This window comes from Microtus oregoni, unplaced genomic scaffold (genome assembly GCF_018167655.1).
Source record: "Microtus oregoni isolate MIOR12 unplaced genomic scaffold, Mior012 000027F_ref0000203, whole genome shotgun sequence".
NCBI classification, from domain to species: Eukaryota; Metazoa; Chordata; class Mammalia; order Rodentia; family Cricetidae; genus Microtus; species Microtus oregoni.
In genome coordinates this window covers 6,505,735-6,523,747 of record NW_024543086.1, presented here as the reverse complement: position 1 = coordinate 6,523,747, position 18,013 = coordinate 6,505,735, and the positions used below count along the sequence as shown (strand labels likewise).

Sequence of the window (18,013 nt, the reverse complement as noted above, 5' to 3'; positions counted from 1 at the left end):
ATTGTTGTAGCCAGGCGGTGCACCCCTTTAATCCCAGCACTCAGGAGGCAGAGGCAGGCGGATCTCTGTGAGTTTGCGGCCAGCCTGGTCTACAAGAGCTAGTTCCAGGACAGGAACCCAAAAGCTACAGAGAAGCCCTGTCTCGAAAATCCAAAAAAAAAAAAAAAAATTGAAATTGTTTATTTGTAGTGGGTGTTTTTCATGAAAAATGACAAGATATTATAACCAAAGTATTCTTTTGGTAGGTGGATGGGTTCTGAGATTCAGTCCGTTTGAAAAGACTGCATTGCGTGTACCTTCTTACCCCTGATTTCTCTTTCCTTAGAGTAATTTTATGTAAGAGAAGCAAAGAAGGATCATCAAGAACTGGGGAAAAGAGAGAAGAGACAGCCCATCTAGATTTTACTGTTGATTATGAAGAAGCAAAAGGAAGCAGTAACTGTTTGACTATGACTCAAGGCTTCTCAACCGCTCACTGAGCCTGGCTGTCTCATAGTGCCTGTATCTCAGAGCAGGTGTTACAAACACTGGGCAAGAAAAAGCCAGGTTGTGTCTCAGTACCTAAGAAAACTTGTCTCTCCAACTTTATGAATCAGAACCAAAGATGCAGGCTTGTTATAATTTTATTTAATATTATATTTAGGAAAGTGGAACATATGAGTGAGTGGTAACCGTATCAGAATATACAGTCATCATACACAAAGTGACCTTCCTAAAACCTCCTGGTGTTGTAGCAAACATATTATTTTAAAGGTGAATTCAGTGGGAAGTAGGAACAGTATTGCAGCAAAACTAAAGCTATGTACATATGCATACATAATTTATAAACTATGTATTATTTATATGTATATAGTGCCACATTTTATTGAGGTAACAGAACACAGCAAGGTTAAAAAGAACTGCCTAACTCAATATAAGCTGTCCAATGCCACTGAAAGTTCTTGTAAAACCATAAAAGCCTCCAGCATGCTGAGTAAATGTACCAATAAATATTTAGACTAGAAACTAAGCCAAAATAAACAACTTTAAGGCAAGCTTTAGCATGTTTGAGTTTGTCTGCCTTGTGGAAAATGTTATTCAGAGTGACAATTAAAAATATTGACCAATGAAAATAAAGGCTGGCAATATCACCCTGAATCTACCTTATCTGTATACATTATTATTATTAATTATTTTATTGCATAGAAAAGCCATATTCTCAGTAGCCTTTTAATTCAATTTTGAAGAGTAACATCATTGTTTTGGGCCCATACATGCTTATTCCGCATTATGAATTACAGGTATTCAGCTTTCACTTCATATCTGAAAGGAGACTATCTATACAAATCTCAATAATTTGTGTTGCTGTCAGTGAGGAAAATGAGAAACTGCAGCATCCAGGTTGTCCTGGCTACAAACTATTCAACACTACCGCTCACTTCCATTGTGTCTTTGGAAAGGTAAACTATCCAGTACACAAGATTGAATCCTGCAAATGCTACTGGGAAGAGGATTCGAGAATACTGGTCTATTTTGCTAGAGCCCCCACCAGCTGGTAAGCGTGGAGGGGGAGGGACAGGCGTTGATTGTAAGATGGGTGTTCTGCTGAGGACTTTGCTGGCCTCAGAAGATGGAACGATCGGCAAAGTCAGGGAGCTGATCCTCTTCTTCAGGTGGTATTTGGAGTCAGAATACTGAGGAAGAAAAATAAAGATTGTCAACATAACAAAAAAGCAGAAGTCCCTTGTTTAGACAGTCATGACTCTCACCACTCACACATATATTAACTATGTGTGGTAAAGTATCAGCAAATTTGTAAGAGCATGTTATATTATCATTTTTCTAAGAGTTATAGCACTTACATACAAAGATTTTACTGAGTGTGTGTGTGTATGTGTGTGTGTGTGTGTGTGTGTGTGTGTGTGTGTGGGTGTGTGTTTCTGGTGCTAGAGTTTAAATGCATGGCTTTGTGCATGTGGCCTATGTCTCTACCACTAAGCAATACATCAGGCCCTCAAGCAAAAACTGAAGGTGGCTACAATTTTCTTTTTCAGTTTTGAGCTGTCTGGGAATTATACTCAAGATCTCATATGTTCCAGGCAAGTATTCTACCACTGCCCTCAATCCTACATCAAAAACAGTAGTTTGCTTCAATCTGACATCCTAAAGTTGAATATGTCAACATTAAATGCCAAACATTAAAAGTATGCTTGAGCTATTGTATAGAGAATTATGCAATTAAGAAAAGTTGGTACAAGTCACAAAATTATATTTAAGCCTCTATATAAAAAGAGACTGTGCTTTCTTTTCCTGGCCACCTGGAACCAAATACACAGAAATAATATTAATTGCAACACTGTTTGGCCAATAGCTCAGGCATATCCCTAGCTAGGTCTTCCATATTAAATTAACCCATTTTTATTATTTTATATTTTACCACAAGGCTTGTGGTTTGTTACCTCACATTTTGCTTCTTGTGTGGCTACATGGCATCTGCCTGACTCTGCCTTCTTTCTCCCTGCATTCAGTTTAGTTTTTCCACCGAGTTATTTTCTGTCCTGTCATTGGCCAAAGTAGCTTCTTTATTGACCAATGGTAATAAAACACATTAATCCCACATCACCTCTAAGCTAATAAATGTATATAATTAAGTCTCTTCTCTCTCTCTCTGTCTTTCTCTCTCTCTCTCTCTCTCTCTCTCTCTCTGTCTTTCTCTCTCTCTCTCGTGTGTGTGTGTGTGTGTGTGTGTGTGCACATGCACACTCATACATACATGTATGCATGTGTCTGGGGGCTGCATTCCATTTAAAATATGTGGACAATTACCACAAGAAAATCTTAGGTTGTTCACTGTTAACAGCCTTCTAAAAAGTTCTAGCCTAAATCTTCATATTCTCAATTTAGGACTCTGAACCAGGTGAAATTTAAGAAAAGAAGAATTAGCCAATGTCCCTCAAACCAATATATATCAAAGGCCAATGCTTAAAAACTTTAAATCAAGTGGAAGAATGTTTTTATCCTGAAATATATATATATGTGTGTGTGTGTGTGTGTGTGTGTGTGTGTGTGTGGTGTCTTTAAGCCTAGTAGTTGGACACAGAAAGCCTTCACTGTCCCAATGAACTCTCCTCGACTTGCCTCTCTTCCTTTGAAATAATCCCAAATGATTCACACACTAACCCGAATGCTGTCCCATGTTCTCTATTCCTGAGTTTCCATTCCTACTAAAACCATAAGACATGTGAGTTTTAAATGAGATATTAAGTGTATCAATAAACATTTGTGAAAGTGGAGATCAAAAAAAGTGGGGGCATGTTGTTTATGATTGTACTTCTACTAAAGCTCCAATTTCATGCTGTGTCATAGCAACCCATTCTTATCTCTGCTCTAAACTATTGAGCCTAGTTCAGAGACTTTGGCTCTGTCTGATGTTAAATCGTTCCATGTTGTTGGAGTCCGGGCATGCTTCTGTTGTTTCCTGCTATTTCCTGTCTACATATTATAACAATCCCTTTCCTTGGGGCTAAGTTGTTTTTCTGACACTTTACCTTCAAATACTTGCTTAACATTCCCCCTCAATCTTGTAAAATGGGGTTGTTTCTTCCCTGGCAACAAAAATCACTACTTAGCAGAATGGCATACTATATTCCTCATGGGCAGACCCCTGTAGCTAAAGCCAGAAACCCTGCAGCCAAGGAATGAGACAGCCACCTCTCCTGTGTTGGCTTATCCACAAGACAACAGTGGCCTGCTGGTGTGGTGACATTTGGGCTACAGGAACATCAACTTAAAGAATCTTTTTGATTTAATTTGATTTTTGTCTTTATTCTCATCTTCATTGTTTGACTCACCATGGAAGTTTCTGATTCTCTTAATAACAGCTGTCATTTTAAAGAATCAAAGCCCACTATGATTTTTAGAAACCATGGAAATATCTGTTTCTTCATAAAAATAAAAAGTGAATCTGATTTTATATAATTACAGTGATTTCCATATGAAGATTACCTTATCTATTTGCCTGGTACTAAGGTTGGCATTTTTACAGAATTAAATAAGTCTTTTTTTATTAATTTATAGAATTAAACAAGGAAAAGAGAATATAAAATAGGTAAAGACCTACTTTCTGATTCTTGCCATAAAAGAGTGGCATTATCTATTAAAACTAAGTAATACTGAGAACTAAATCTCTATGGTTATTTGACTGCGCTTTATATCAGAGCAACAATATTTTTATCTTCATATATCACGCACTAGATCTTATGGGATAAAATTGGCACTGTTTTCTTAGTGTTTAATACCATGTTTCTCAGTCGCCCACTTGATTAGCTAATTTTATTTTGCACATTAAAATGTTATTATATTATCATTTACCCGAGAGCATAAAATGTCACCATTTCATTCTCAAAAAATATCCATAGATTCCTAAAAGCCATTCTCCTTCCGTCCATGTGAACACTAAAATCCTTTGCCCTAGTAAAATTTCTACGATCATGATGGAGTGGAGAAGGGCAAATCCTCAGAGACTTTCTTTCCAGACTCATCTGAACATCACATACTACCTTTCTGAAACTTGCCTTTCTTTCTATTTCAGGCAGAAGGAGGACAGATCTGTCTCATTCATTGAGACTGAAAATATGACTGTAAAATATAATACCCAATAAAATTCCTTTTCCTTCCATCATCTTTAATGACTTGGAGTAGAAAAGCTCTTTCTGAATATCTTATCATCTCCAAATTGTCAGACATTGTCCAGTGACCTTAGTTGAGAGATAACAACTATGATTGAGCACTAGTAAAATAACATTAGCCTGGAACTAGGAGCCCATTCATCACTTCTGCACCAAGCTCTGTGGAACATCTGAGTTGATGAGACAGGAGCCTAAACCCCATGTTCCAATTCCACATCTCCTACTTACTTGTGATATGGCTTAGCTGCACCATCAAGATCGAAGGCTCCAACTCTAAGTAAGCCTCAGTTTTCATCTTCAATGTAGGTATTATTACACCTCTCCTCATGCATATTTTCCTCTTTTATATGAACTTGGACAAAGTATATTCTGTGGTTGCTTACAAATATTTGCTTAGCAAATCTTAGCTCTATCTTTTCAATTATCTGCAGTATGTGTCTGCTGCTCATTCTTAGCATTTTCTTGAACTAAATTTCCTTTTTGCTGGGAATTATGTTCCCCTGTTGCCATGCATTTAAATATGATAGAAAGTTCATACATCACTGCCATCACCAATGATGATAACACCTTCACACACTTTTCTGGACTCTTTAGAGCTCCTGTAGTTTTTTGTTTTTGTTTTTTCTAGAATTAACTACTTCTATTTAGTCTCATCTTCTTTCATGCCATGACATCTTAATGAAACATGACACATTATGTTCAAGCAAGTGTGCCTTGCCAGCAAGGTGGTGGTGGCACACACCTTTAATCCCAGCACTTAGAAGGCAGTGGTAGGCGGATCTCTGGGAGTTCAAGGAGCCTAATCTATAGAGTGAGTTCCAGATTAGCCAGGACTGTTAGACGGAAACCCTGTCTTATAAAACAAAACAACAACAAAAAAGAGTGCCTATCCAGTACATGGAACATAGTACATTTTCAACGCGGGGTTTTGATCCTACGTAATGTGCTGGCTTTGTGGGAGCCTAGCCAGTTTGGATGTTCACCTTCCTAGATATGGGCAGAGGGGGGAGGACCTAGGACTTACCACAGGGCAGGGAACCCTGACTACTCTTTGGACTGGAGAGGGAGGGGGAGAGGAGTGGGGGGAAGGGGAGAAGGGTGGGAGGAGGGGGAGAAGGGTGGGAGGAGGGGGAGGGAAATGGGAGGCTGGGAGGAGGTGGAAACTTGTTTTTTTTTCTCCTTTTCTCAATAAAAAAAAAAGTAAAAAACAAAAAACAAAAAAGAAACTTATGTTCAATCAACATATGAACAAAAATGTAAATATTTTCCAGGAATTGATGAGCACTATGAGGAAACTGACATGAATAATTTTATTTAATCATTGAAAATACCTTTAATGTCATATTAAACTCATTTTATACTTAAAAAAAATAAAATATAATAAGGAAATTCACTTAGACCCTTTTCAGGTGCTAGAAATTTCCCTTTTAGTAGTTTTTACCCTATGCATCCGGCCAGCATTACTCAGGGTTTCTCAGACTCTGAAATACGAACATTTTAGGTTGGGTAATATTTTCTGGATGAAGACTGTCATCCATATTATTGGTCAATATCAAGACCTCTTTTTTACGAGGTACTAATAGCATACTCACCCCAACATGTTACAATATGTAGATACTGTCAAATGCCTACTAGGAGAATAGTTTGAGAATAGCCGTCTTAGAATCCTGCTTGTTCCCTGCCCAGCAGTGACTGGACAGGGGGTAATGGGTAACGAATGGGAGGTGGTGGAGGTGGGGGTTCTCGTAGAAGCAAATGCAATATTCTAAAGAAAATGCAGGAGCTCTGTATTTAATATTGTACACTGAATAGGCAGTTAAAAATTGGCAGCCAGAAGATAGTAGGTGCCAATTTAGGAGAAAAAAAAAACATTACATTTTTGAAATGAAAAGAAAGCAATTTTTGCAAACCCTTTAAGCTACAGGTTAGTTAGCTTCAGACCCCACCTGCTCTATTGTAAGGGAGCTCAGGTTGATGGTAAAATAGGCTTTTGTCAGAGTCCAGATGAGAGCTCAGCTTGGGGCTGTCAGGGTTTTGAGTGGAACACCTGTGGTTTTGAAATTTTCCTGGGCTCCCCTGCTGCTGAGTGCCATCCTGCTCTGGGTATTTTTAGCCCACCTCTTTGTTTTAAGTAACATTATATTGCAAAGGTGCCTTAGTTAGAGCATTCAAGATCATACTCAGTTATTTGGTGTAGGGATAAGGCATTAAGGAAATAATTTGTTTTAGCCTAGTATTTTAAATAAGGTGGCCAAAATATGTAATCTCTTAAAAATATTTTTATTTTTGAGTTTTTATTTTATTTCTATAAGTTTTCTGCCTGCACATGTGTCTGGGCACCATGTGCATGCTGTGCCTGGTAGCTGAGGAGATCAGAAAACAATATTGATTCCCTTGGAACTGGAATAACTGGTAGTTTATGAGCCACCATGTCAGTGCTGGGAACTGAGCCTGGATCCTCGGCAAGAGCACTTAGTACTCTTAACCAATGAGCAATCTCTCAAAGCTCCAAATACATTTCTTAATAGAAATAATCTAATCAGGTCCCACTCCTCAATGCACAAAACAATTATTTATAGAGCTGGCCGATGAATTCATCAAAATAAGACAAAATTAAAAAAAACAAAAACAAACAAACAAAACACTAAACAAACAGTATTTATAAACTGTGCTCAAGAACATTATGTTAATATTGTGGCAAAATTAGAACTGTACTGATAATTTTTTTTTAAAGTTTGTGTTGGACCAAGTATTATTGATATCATGGAGGATTCCAGAAAGTCCTCTGAGAAATCTCTGTTGGCATCCATCTGGTGCACCAGTGCTATTAAGGAATCTAGGCTGCTGTTTGAATGGTACAGACTGAGAAGCTGGGTGGGGATTTGATAAACTGTGTGGCAAAATGTTAACAAATGACATTTCACCTAATCCACTTCTGTCTCCCCATAATTTATAGGATGGAACAATCATGAGGAAGGGAAACCTAGGGCTTTCTGCTTCTTAGAGTCGAGATCTTGTAATCTTAATTCAACCCTTATTTCTGGGAAGTAACACTGTAATTCAAAGAAATCTTAGGGAAATTTGGAAGAGCAGAAGGAACTTTTGGCATTCCGTTCTTCACATCTCTGGGCATAGTTGGCTATAGCGTGTTCAGGGCATGGCATTTACCTTCACCTTGAAAGGGAAGGCAGAAAGAATAGTTTTATATTCCTCTCTGTGCCCAGGTTCCTAGCAATTATCTTTGGGTTTTTACCCTTGCCAAGATCATCTTTCTCTTTTCATCTTTGAAATCACTCTTCTAAAAATGCACACTCCTTCAAAATGAGTTAGATATTTTCACACAGATATTTGCAGGCAGCCCTTTATCTCTAGCTACAGCCGTTATCACAAATACTCATGGACTCATTTCTCCCATTGGCTCTCTCTTCTTGCTGCACAAGAAGCTCCGTTCAAGGAAAGACCTTATGATGACACTCCATATTCTGTATAAAAATCTTTACATATCCTCAAGGTAAGAAAATTTTTACCAAAGTCCCTCATCAGGTGCATGACAAAGAATGCATAAAGAAGCAATTAACATATAGTTACTGTATGCCCTTGCTAATGAAATTTCTGTCAATTTTATATTCAGATTTTCCATGCAGATTCACAAGAACTGTCACATCTCTTGTAAGGAACACATGCCATATCGGGAAATGTGCTATTAGAGGGAACAAGTGGTGGGTATAGAGAGCGTTCATACTCAAGAGCATGACAAAGAGGCCCTAGACCTTTAAAGTAAGAAGGAAGCAACCCAATTCCTGCATTTCAACTTCACCAGAGTAATCTGAAGTTTCAATGGCCAGCTCCTTAAAATAAGGTGCTGGTTATAACTGAATAGGCATTTTTAAATGTCATGGTATTTTGGAAAAAAATAAACTGACCTTGCAATCATAATAAGCCATTGTATAACATAAATAGCCAATGTGCAAATTGTGTTTGTTCTTCTCAAGTCTATAAAGCCACTTGCTGAGCTTCACCATGAACAAATGAAATATAAATGTTCTACATAATCATATGTATTTATTTTTGATACCTTTAGAGTGTATATTTTTGATTTGGTTAGTTTTGTTTTTTTTATTTTTACACTTTAGCCTTTCAGAAACAAAAAAATATATCCTATTTGTTATTTTCAAATATTTTAAGTAGTGCAAGCTTCAGGAAAATAGAACTTTTCATAAGGACAAATGGAAGTTGCTATAGAAATTTTTCTGAGGGTATTTGAATGCATTTTTTAATAGGACCATCTCATCATGCTACTGTTTTAGCGTTACAGAAGAGAGTTTATATATGAATACCTGGGATCTGACATTCTACCATTTAATTGCTTATACCTTTAAAATAATAGCTTAAGTTATTGATAGCTCTAAGTCTTCTCCAAAGATTTGAAATTATGCGCCCTGCCTCTTTTAGTGTATATTGTAAAAATAAAAAGGATTTGGCATTTTCCCCCAATTTAATCCAAATTTAATTAAATTGATGAGTATATTAAAAATAATTTCAATTGCTTTTATTTATCCTATTTTTGATTAGTTTAACTTTCTTTCCTGTTCTATTTCTCAAACTTAGACTTTAATATCTTCTCTTGAAAAAAAAAAAAAAACTTAGCAAGATGGAAGCTGAGGAAATGACTCGGGAAAATGACCAAGCTTTGTTCCACTTTATCTGCAAAGACTAGATGTAAGCTCCACACTGTATTAATTCAGCTTCTTCCTTTCCAATGACCCCCTTTTAAACAGTTTTGAATTCTGATAAATAATTCTTTAAAGATATATGCTAAATTCAAATATAAATTTAGATGATGTAGATTATATGTGTATACATACAATAGAATTCATTTTTTCCCAAGTAAAATATGTTTTTAAACAATTAAAACTTAACTTGCCTGAAAAATGTTTTGCATGCATGTCAGACTAAGCCTAAAGCATATTTTTGTTATAAATACTTTCCTAGTATATCTGCATTCATATATTTTCTCTCTACATATAATTATACACAGAAAATATCACCAGGTCAAAAGAGGACTTTGGAGAATTCTGTCATCTATGTTCTAAAATGAGTTTTATCCAATAGTACATGCTCAGGTACCTTCGTTTCCTTTGGACATTGTTAGAGAGCAATGACCTTAGACTCTAATATTGTAGACAACAGAAATTCTACAATCAATTCTTGATTTTTTCCACCAGGTCATATATCTGGCAAACACCATGGTACTTAAGAATGTCTGCTCAGCTATGACTTCTGAGATAGGAATTTCCTATTTGTAAAAGCAGAAAATTTAGAATGGAAAATTTATTCCCTTTGCATTCTTTTCTTTCATTCTTTTTTCCCAATATATATTCATATTAGTATATAAAAAGCTTTTACATATCTCCACTAAATGAGGGCATTACCACATTACATATGGTTTTTGGTTAGAAAATGTTCAGTCAATTTAAACAATAATGATTATTTGTTCAGAATATTTGTATTACTCAAATTTACAGAATAAGATACTTCTTAGTCAAGGACTACTCTCCGAGGTTTGTATTAAAAGAAAAATGCATGCTTGTCAATCAATTTTCTAATCTATTTTTTAAAAAAAGGTAAAAACTTTTTCACAAATGAGAATAAATTTGGGAAGAATGTTTATGACCCTTTAAATAGGGATATATCGTTTATCTCTGATTCCAATAAACTTTAGAGACAAAGGCCTGCATATAGCACATTTAAGGAAAGTTTATGAACATTTCTCAGTAAATAATAAGCCTTTGAACATGAGCTCACTGACACACATGTACTTGATACACTCATGAAAATGTGATCATGGAAATCAGATATATGGGTCATACATCCATTCAGAGAGCCTATATTCACTATTTACCTTCTCCCCTGACAAAATAACGTGGCCTATAGATTTACTCACAAAGCCGCTCATGCTGCAGGAGTTGTCTTATTTCCTTCAGACTCTGGGAGCCTCATTAGAACCTTTTTTTTTTTAAAAAAAAAAAAAAAAAAAAAAAGCAAAACTTTATTTTCCCTAGTCACTATAAGGGAGCCTGTTCAAAGGAAACTTCTAAAGGCTAAGCAGAATTTTCTAGTCTCCTTTGAGAGCCTAGAGTCTGCCAGCACAAGTAAGGATGATGAAAGAATATCAAAACTTTAGAGCAAAGATCAACGGAGGCTTTTCTTCAGCTTCACCCTGGGAAGCGGTGAGCAACTCTGGTTATATAATTTATGTTCAACAAATCCTGTTTCGGACTGTTTGTATGCTGTCACTGATTGAACTCGCTTCCTCTATCTGCTGGCTAACAGTAGTAGAAGAGGGAGCAATTACCACAACAATCTCAGCTTCCCGTGGTTCAGTGGCTTTTGATATAGCCACAGGGGGCGGAGCTGGAGTATGTGCCTTCCTTTCAGCCTTCTGTGACTGGAGATTGGTGAAGTAGTTGACAGCTGCGAACTCAATGAGAGCAGAAAAGACAAAAGCAAAACACACGGCTATGAACCAATCCATGGCGGTTGCATAGGACACTTTGGGCAGGGAGTGCCGGGCACTGATGCTTAAGGTGGTCATGGTTAAAACAGTGGTGATTCCTGCAATGAGAAAAAAAGAAGAGCAGTATTTAGCATCAGGAATCCTGTAACGAGATTCAAAATAAGGGCTGGCTAGTAAGAAGACTCCCTCATTGGCCACCCCGTAGCGATTTTTTTAAGAGGAGGAGGAGTGTTTTGCAGACACGGTTTTTCCATAGCTTTGGAGCCTGTCCTTGAACTCGCACTGTAGACCAGGCTGGTCTAGAACTCACAGAGCTCTGCCTGCTTCTGCTTCCCGAGTGCTGGGTGCTGGGATTAAAAAAGCGTGCACCACTGTTACTTTGGAATCTTCGAGTTAGCAACTTCACTTTATTCATCCCAGTGAAAGTGAGATATGAGTGGATTTACAGTATTAACCAATTTTCCCGGATGCATTAGGTCTCTCTCTCTCTCTCTCTCTCTCTCTCTCTCTCTCTCTCTCTCTCTCTCTCTCTCGCTTTCTCTGTGTAACAGCTCTGTCTGTCTTGGAACTCAGTAAAACTGTAAAACCAGGCCTGAAACTCACAGAGATCCTCTACCTCCCAAGTACTAGGATTAAAACATGTGCCACCACCTTCTGGTCAGGCTTCTCCTTCATGCTGAGCACTGCTAACTGAGACACACTTTAGTTATAGAAAAGAGCCAGAATTGCTGAAGGGACAATATTTTGCTACTTCGGCACACGATTTACAAAAAGACAAGAGTCATTTTATGTGACACATGTCTCTGTGACAGATGTGACTCTGTTTCTTCCGTGTACTGAGAGAACACACAGTTGTCAATATTCACCAGAAAAGTACAGGCATTGAAGTTAAAATAGAAGGCAAAGTGTGAGGCCTACCAAAGACGGTTCTTGCTGGGACCGACTCCTTATTAATCCAGAAGGACACCTGAGAGAGAATGACCGTCATAATGCACGGAGTGTATATCTGGATCATGAAGTAGCCCATCTTCCTTTGTAAGTGGAAGTAGACTGTCATGATTACGTATTCACCTGTTGGAAGACACGCTCATTAGTAGGGTTGTTGTCGACAGAAAAATGAATGCAGTGGATATAAAACTCGCAAGTGTTTAAGTTAACATGATCTGAAAGAGAACAAGCGAGGTCATGATTTAAAAATATATAAAAATACTACTTGATCAGATGCAAAGAGAAATATCGGTTTGTTGGTAAACCTATGTCATTTATTTACACAAAGAAAAATCATTCCAAGACTACACAAATATTCCTATTTACCCAGTTGCAAACAATTTTGAAGCTATTACTTCAAAATAATAAATTAAGTCTGTTACATCTAATATTAATGAGATAAAATACTAGATATTTTGAAAATATACACTGGAGTTGTATTACATGATTTTTAAAAATATTCTTACCTGTGTTAGACTTAATTGTCTCACTAGAAACTGTTTGCCCAATCAAATCATACTGGAGGAGGCTCGAGGATTCCTCGGGGACTTCGACCGAGTAAAGCGGCCCTTTTTTCCATGTGTATATGATTTCACTTTTTGGGTAAGCATCTGTATATTTTAAACAAATGACACAAAACATTAAATATAGCTGGTTAACTTTGTTTCATTGAAAACAAACATTACCTGCATTAGCTATGGAGAAAGAAACATATTTTGTTGCTTTTTTAAACATCTCATTAACGGAAACTTCTAATATTGACAGACAGCATACTCCTGAACTCACACTGAGAGTTTCCTAAATATAATTTTTCTTTTTCCTAGTCTTCAGCTAAGGCCAAATGAATACATATTTCTAGTGATCTATTTGACTTCCAGAAACTTTGTGTAACTTACAGCTTCCAAACTTGAGTGGGCAAGCGTGTCCATCCATAGGGAAGTTAACCAGTCTCATGGGACAATCAGCATTGATAGTAAGCCTGGAGATATTGAAATATGTACATCTGGTTACTGTGGAGGATGCATCCTCAAGGCAGCAGAAATAAATGGACAACTCACCTCATGGTGTACAGGATTGTTCCGTTCTGCATTAATCGGAAGAGCTTGTTAGGGGTGGTCATGTTGTGAGCAATTGACTTTTTCCCGTTCCTGAAAAAAGTGTCAGGCGTCCAGATCTTACTGACCATCAAGTTATTTAAGCTCAGGATCTCAGCAGGACCCCTAAACTTCAACCTCTCATCCGTCCAAGTCTGGCGGAAGAAAACATCCATTGTATACTCCTAAGAGAAAAAACAAATATTCACACAAAGTGGAGCATGTCTTGTGAAATAGTTTATTCATTATTTATATGTAATTCTAAATTTACTCAAGAAAGCATATACCAATAATTTCTTAATGAAGCGGAATAATTTGGTAGTCTATAATGATTTTTAGAATCAATGATACTGATTATACCCAGTAAAGGGTTTTTAATACTAAACAGATTTGGGTGAATCCTTATTTTTCTCAGACTCACAAGGTCTGTAATATTATAAAACAGATATACTGGGCCAAACTCCTTCTCCATCCTGAATCTGATCAACATTTTTCCTCCATATCTACCCAGTCAGCCAACTTTTCAACCTCGATCTTTTCTCTGTAATCCTCTTAACTTGAAAGAAAAACACATGAAAATATCTATGGTTCAGGTTTCTTGCTGGATGTCCTACCTTCCCTTAAGCTAGTTTAGCGATTCTTCCAGCCTCTCATTCACCTTTACAGTCAGTTCAGAGGACAATACTTCCTTGCAGTACAATCCCAACAACACAAACCTTCAATGATTAGTAAATTAAGACGGCATACCATGGATTTCTGATGTTGTTCTCAGAGAATATACAAGCAGATGAAAGCAAGATTATTTTAAACAGAAAATAGAATATTTAATGTAAATTCCACAATTTTGATTTTTAAACCATGGCTTTACTGGATAATGTTAATTTTGAAAAGAAAATTATGAGGCTATCACAGAAGTCAACAACAAATACCTTGCTACTATGTTGAAGTATTGCTAATAATTTCTTCCCACTTTATGATGCTTATTTCTATAGATAGTGATTAAATTTTAAAAACAAATTTCCATACAGAATATATCTATACAATCACAAACCATGCAACATAAAGATTCTAATACACAAAAGTACTCTAAGAAGAGACACATGGACAAAATGAAAGTAAAGTAAACCCTGATTAGAGTGATGCAGTTCCAAGTGTTTATAATTGTTTTTTGGAAACTAAGCAGAACTTAAAGGAAAAAAATATGCTAAAATAACAAGTATCCAGTACTGACTCTCCTTTTTCAAGTCTTATGATTTTTATTTCTTGATAAGGTCTCTTGCCCACTCTCTGCCCCTCATCTGTATCTTCCTTCATTTCTCCCCTTTTCTCTTCCTCCCCCATTCTTTTTTCCATCCTCCTTTTTGTCCTGTCTATCTAGTTCCCCTTTCCTTTGCTTTTTATTCACATTTCTTCATTCTTTTCATATCAGTTCTAAAGTAGGACAAGAAGTCACCAGCAACTTTTATACATAATTACAATTTTCCCAAGAAAAGATAATGTCATAATTCTTTGAAGACATTTATGACAGTTTCTGTCTTGCTGCCTGTATTTTAGCTTTGTGAGAATAAATACCATTTGAAAACCAGGAAGGTATGTGATACACTTTGTTCAAAAGACAACTCCAGGCTTTCCTTGCCACTTTCCAAAAATACCCTCTTACGAATCCTACAGCCATCTGTACCTGGAACAGAGTTTCCAGAACTCCCACTGATGCATCCGCAATGGACAAGATGGAAAGCATGAACCTGTCCAAGTGACTCTTTTCACTGTTTGGATAAAATGCACTGGTGATGGTACATAACAAATGATATGTATACCTCGGCGTCTTCCTTATCAGTCTACTCTTACATGGCAAGAAGTTTTAAAATAACAAGAGTGATTTGCTAGGACCTCACAAAAAAGGAGAAACTCTTCTCTTTGAAGGACTAGTCATTGTATAATAAGTGAATGGAAGAGAGACTATAATATAAAAAACTAACTCATCTTCAAGAGTCCAAGCAGAGTCAATCATTTGCTCTAGTTGCTTTGCCTTCCCAATGGAAATACACGCCGTGTGTGCTGAGATGAATGGCAATACCTGTAATCATTAGTCTTAAGTTGGAGCTCTCCTTCCTAAATATGAGTACCCAATGTACTTACCATCTCCACATCTGACACAGGCCCAAAGCTGGTCACATAGATGTCTGTTTTGACTTCTGTGACAGCACCTACCAAAAGTCAAGAAGGTTGGGGCTATTAACATGTGTGCTGTTACTAGACTTTAGTGACTCCACACAACCTTTCACATATCTGAAAGTTAAAGGACAGCCTTCAGTTTTTAAACTTTGAAAATCTACAATTATTTTAAAGTCATTTCATTCACATTAGGATAGTCTTAAGGGATGGAAGATGTCAAAATCAGTGTGCCCTATTAATAGTTAATACTGCTACTAATGATGATAAAAAAAAACACATCGGTATTGATTGCTTTCAAAGGACAAATAACCAGAAAAGTAGCACACCTGGAAAAACTCTTTCTACGTTTCCATAACCCTGTGAGTCAATGAGGTCCATACACACAAATACCTCTGTTTAGGACAGTGAGGATTATAGCATTCAAATAACTTACATAAGGTCACTGACTGAGGAAGGAGTGAGAAAGGGATAGTAATGCACACATGAACTCTTCGTACCCTCCCTCAAACACTGCCTTCCTTCTGAATCCTCTGGGTCTCAGAAGGGTTACAAAAGCGGAATGGAATGAAAGTTCAAGTATTTCATCTAACTGCAAGGCAGTCTCTTACCTCCAAATCCTGGTCTCAGACGGTTGTCATAGCCTTCCAGCAGGTTGTCAAGAATCCGACTGACATTTTCCGAGTAGAAATTGCCTTCATCTTCAAGTTGAGCTTTTGTGTTTTCTAGCCTGATGGTGGAGAGTCAAAAGTTCTCACACTTGGCCTCAGAGAAAATCCATTGTTTCATGCGTGCTAGTTTACCCCATCCTAGATACCAGACACACCATTCCTGTTCATTTTCACTGTGCACTTTAAATTTCACCTAGTGCATATATGCTCTCCCTTTCCTCTAAGATAAAATGGAGGAAAATCAGAAAAAAAATTCTTACCATAGAATAATGGAGAGCCAGGGGAGAAACACCACCATTCTAAGGCTCACTGAGATGCCAGGTAACTGTCTTCCTGCTTCCTCCTCCCCTCAGCCAGCTTTCCTGTGACAATCAACTTGAGAAATCTTCCAGACCCTTCATATCCCTCATCCCGGTCTATGTCCAGTCAGCAATCCAGTAGATTAAAGGGTTGCCAGGAAATTGTTAGTAATTCCTTTTATTCTTTTGTCTTATTTTTGCCTTTTCAGATGGATTAGGGTTGTTTGTGGTCTTAGATTAAGTCCTGCAGATATCCAGCCTCCTCTGACTGGTTCAGTTGAGAAATGGGGAGTCAGAACAATGACAATAATTAACTAAGGCATTAGGGGAGATTAAAAGGAAGAAATTCATTGCTAGTTTTGGCATGAAATTAGCAGAGCCTGTGAGGAAATCTGGAAAGCAGTGGCATCTTGCTGATTGAGATTATGTTCCAATGGACTCAGCATTTATTATTTCTATGGTTCACAGAAGGATTCCTACATAGCTCTGAGAGAAAATTCAAATATTAGGGCATTTCCTGGATTCTCTTTTGGATTTTCATTGACTCTGCTGATTATAGACATCCCTGTACTAAAAAATTGTCCCATGGGTAACCAATTAATAGTGAGAGAACTCCTTTTGCTATTTTAATAGGCAAAAACAAAAAGAATAAAAAACAAACAAACAGTGACAACAAAACCTATCCAAAATTTACAAATTGTAATAGATTAAGCATTCACAGCTATGTCACTGATCCATCTGATCTTTAGAGGATGATGCAAGGCCAAGTCACCTTTAAAATGCTCAAGTTCTGGAACTGTATGGATTCAAATAAATATATAAGTGAGTGTGTATGTGTAATGAGGATCACACTTCATACATTCAGAAGACTATATATGTTAGTATCTCTATGTGGTAAATATCTCCTTTCATATACTCAGATGGCTATTTATGTTAGTGTCTACATATGGTGAAGTCTACCCAAATACATTCAGGTATGTGTGACTGTCTACATGAAATGAAATCTCTCCTTAATTCACTCCTCTAAGAATTGGGCCAAGAAGATCTATGGGCAGCTTAAAATCACACTGTCAATATTTCTGTGGATACAGCAAGAGAAAAGAAGTCAAGGACATGAAAATGGTGATGACTTCAGGAAGTATATGAGCATTTATTTAGCATTTTGACTACAAATCAAGCATCAGAACTCCCCTACAGAGACAATTTCCTTCTCTTGGACAGTGTGAGAATATATATCTGGCAACTATCTATGTCCATCTCTGAATATATATCTGGCAACTATCTATGTCCATCTCTTCCTTTGGTGGCTACTTGTTTTCTTTGTTAGTAACAAATCTAAACTCTCATTCTTAACAATATGATATTATTGTTATATTATTTCTAGAACTTTCGAGAAAAAATATATCCTCTTTCTACCTAATATTTTAGCTTCCTGCATGACCACATTGGCATAATTTTGTGCATTAGAAATGTACTATAACAGAATACTATAACAGAATATGAGCAAATTGAAGAAATATTACAAAGAAAGAAAACCCTGGTACTACACACAAAATAGTATTTCTCAGATACAAAATGATCAACATACATATATATGAACATATGT

At 36.9% G+C, this 18,013-nt stretch overlaps 1 protein-coding gene across 1 annotated transcript; it reads right to left on the bottom strand.

The window, feature by feature from the left end:
* Positions 1–557: 557 nt before the first annotated feature.
* Gabra6 (gamma-aminobutyric acid type A receptor subunit alpha6) lies at positions 558–16,757 on the bottom strand. Its single transcript, XM_041676466.1, has 9 exons — positions 16,369–16,757; positions 16,049–16,167; positions 15,405–15,472; positions 13,230–13,450; positions 13,068–13,150; positions 12,639–12,782; positions 12,103–12,255; positions 11,023–11,282; positions 558–1,673 (listed from the first exon to the last, which is right to left on the bottom strand). The coding sequence occupies exons 1-9, from the start codon at positions 16,404–16,406 to the stop codon at positions 1,398–1,400; spliced, it is 1,362 nt and encodes a 453-aa protein (XP_041532400.1). The 5' UTR covers positions 16,407–16,757; the 3' UTR covers positions 558–1,397.
* Between the last annotated feature and the right edge of the window lie 1,256 nt (positions 16,758–18,013).

What these genes read in the sequence shown, in the direction of transcription:
- Gabra6 (XM_041676466.1), bottom strand. Translation starts at nt 16,406, where the DNA reads ATGGTGGTGTTTCTCCCCTGGCTCTCCATTATTCTATG. An exon ending in GACAATTAAGTCTAACACAG is followed by an intron (nt 12,256 to 12,638) that starts GTAAGAATATTT and finishes GTCTTCCAACAG; the next exon opens with GTGAATACGTAATCATGACA. An exon ending in GGGAAGCTGAGATTGTTGTG is followed by an intron (nt 1,674 to 11,022) that starts GTAATTGCTCCC and finishes TTTCTTCCTCAG; the next exon opens with TATTCTGACTCCAAATACCA.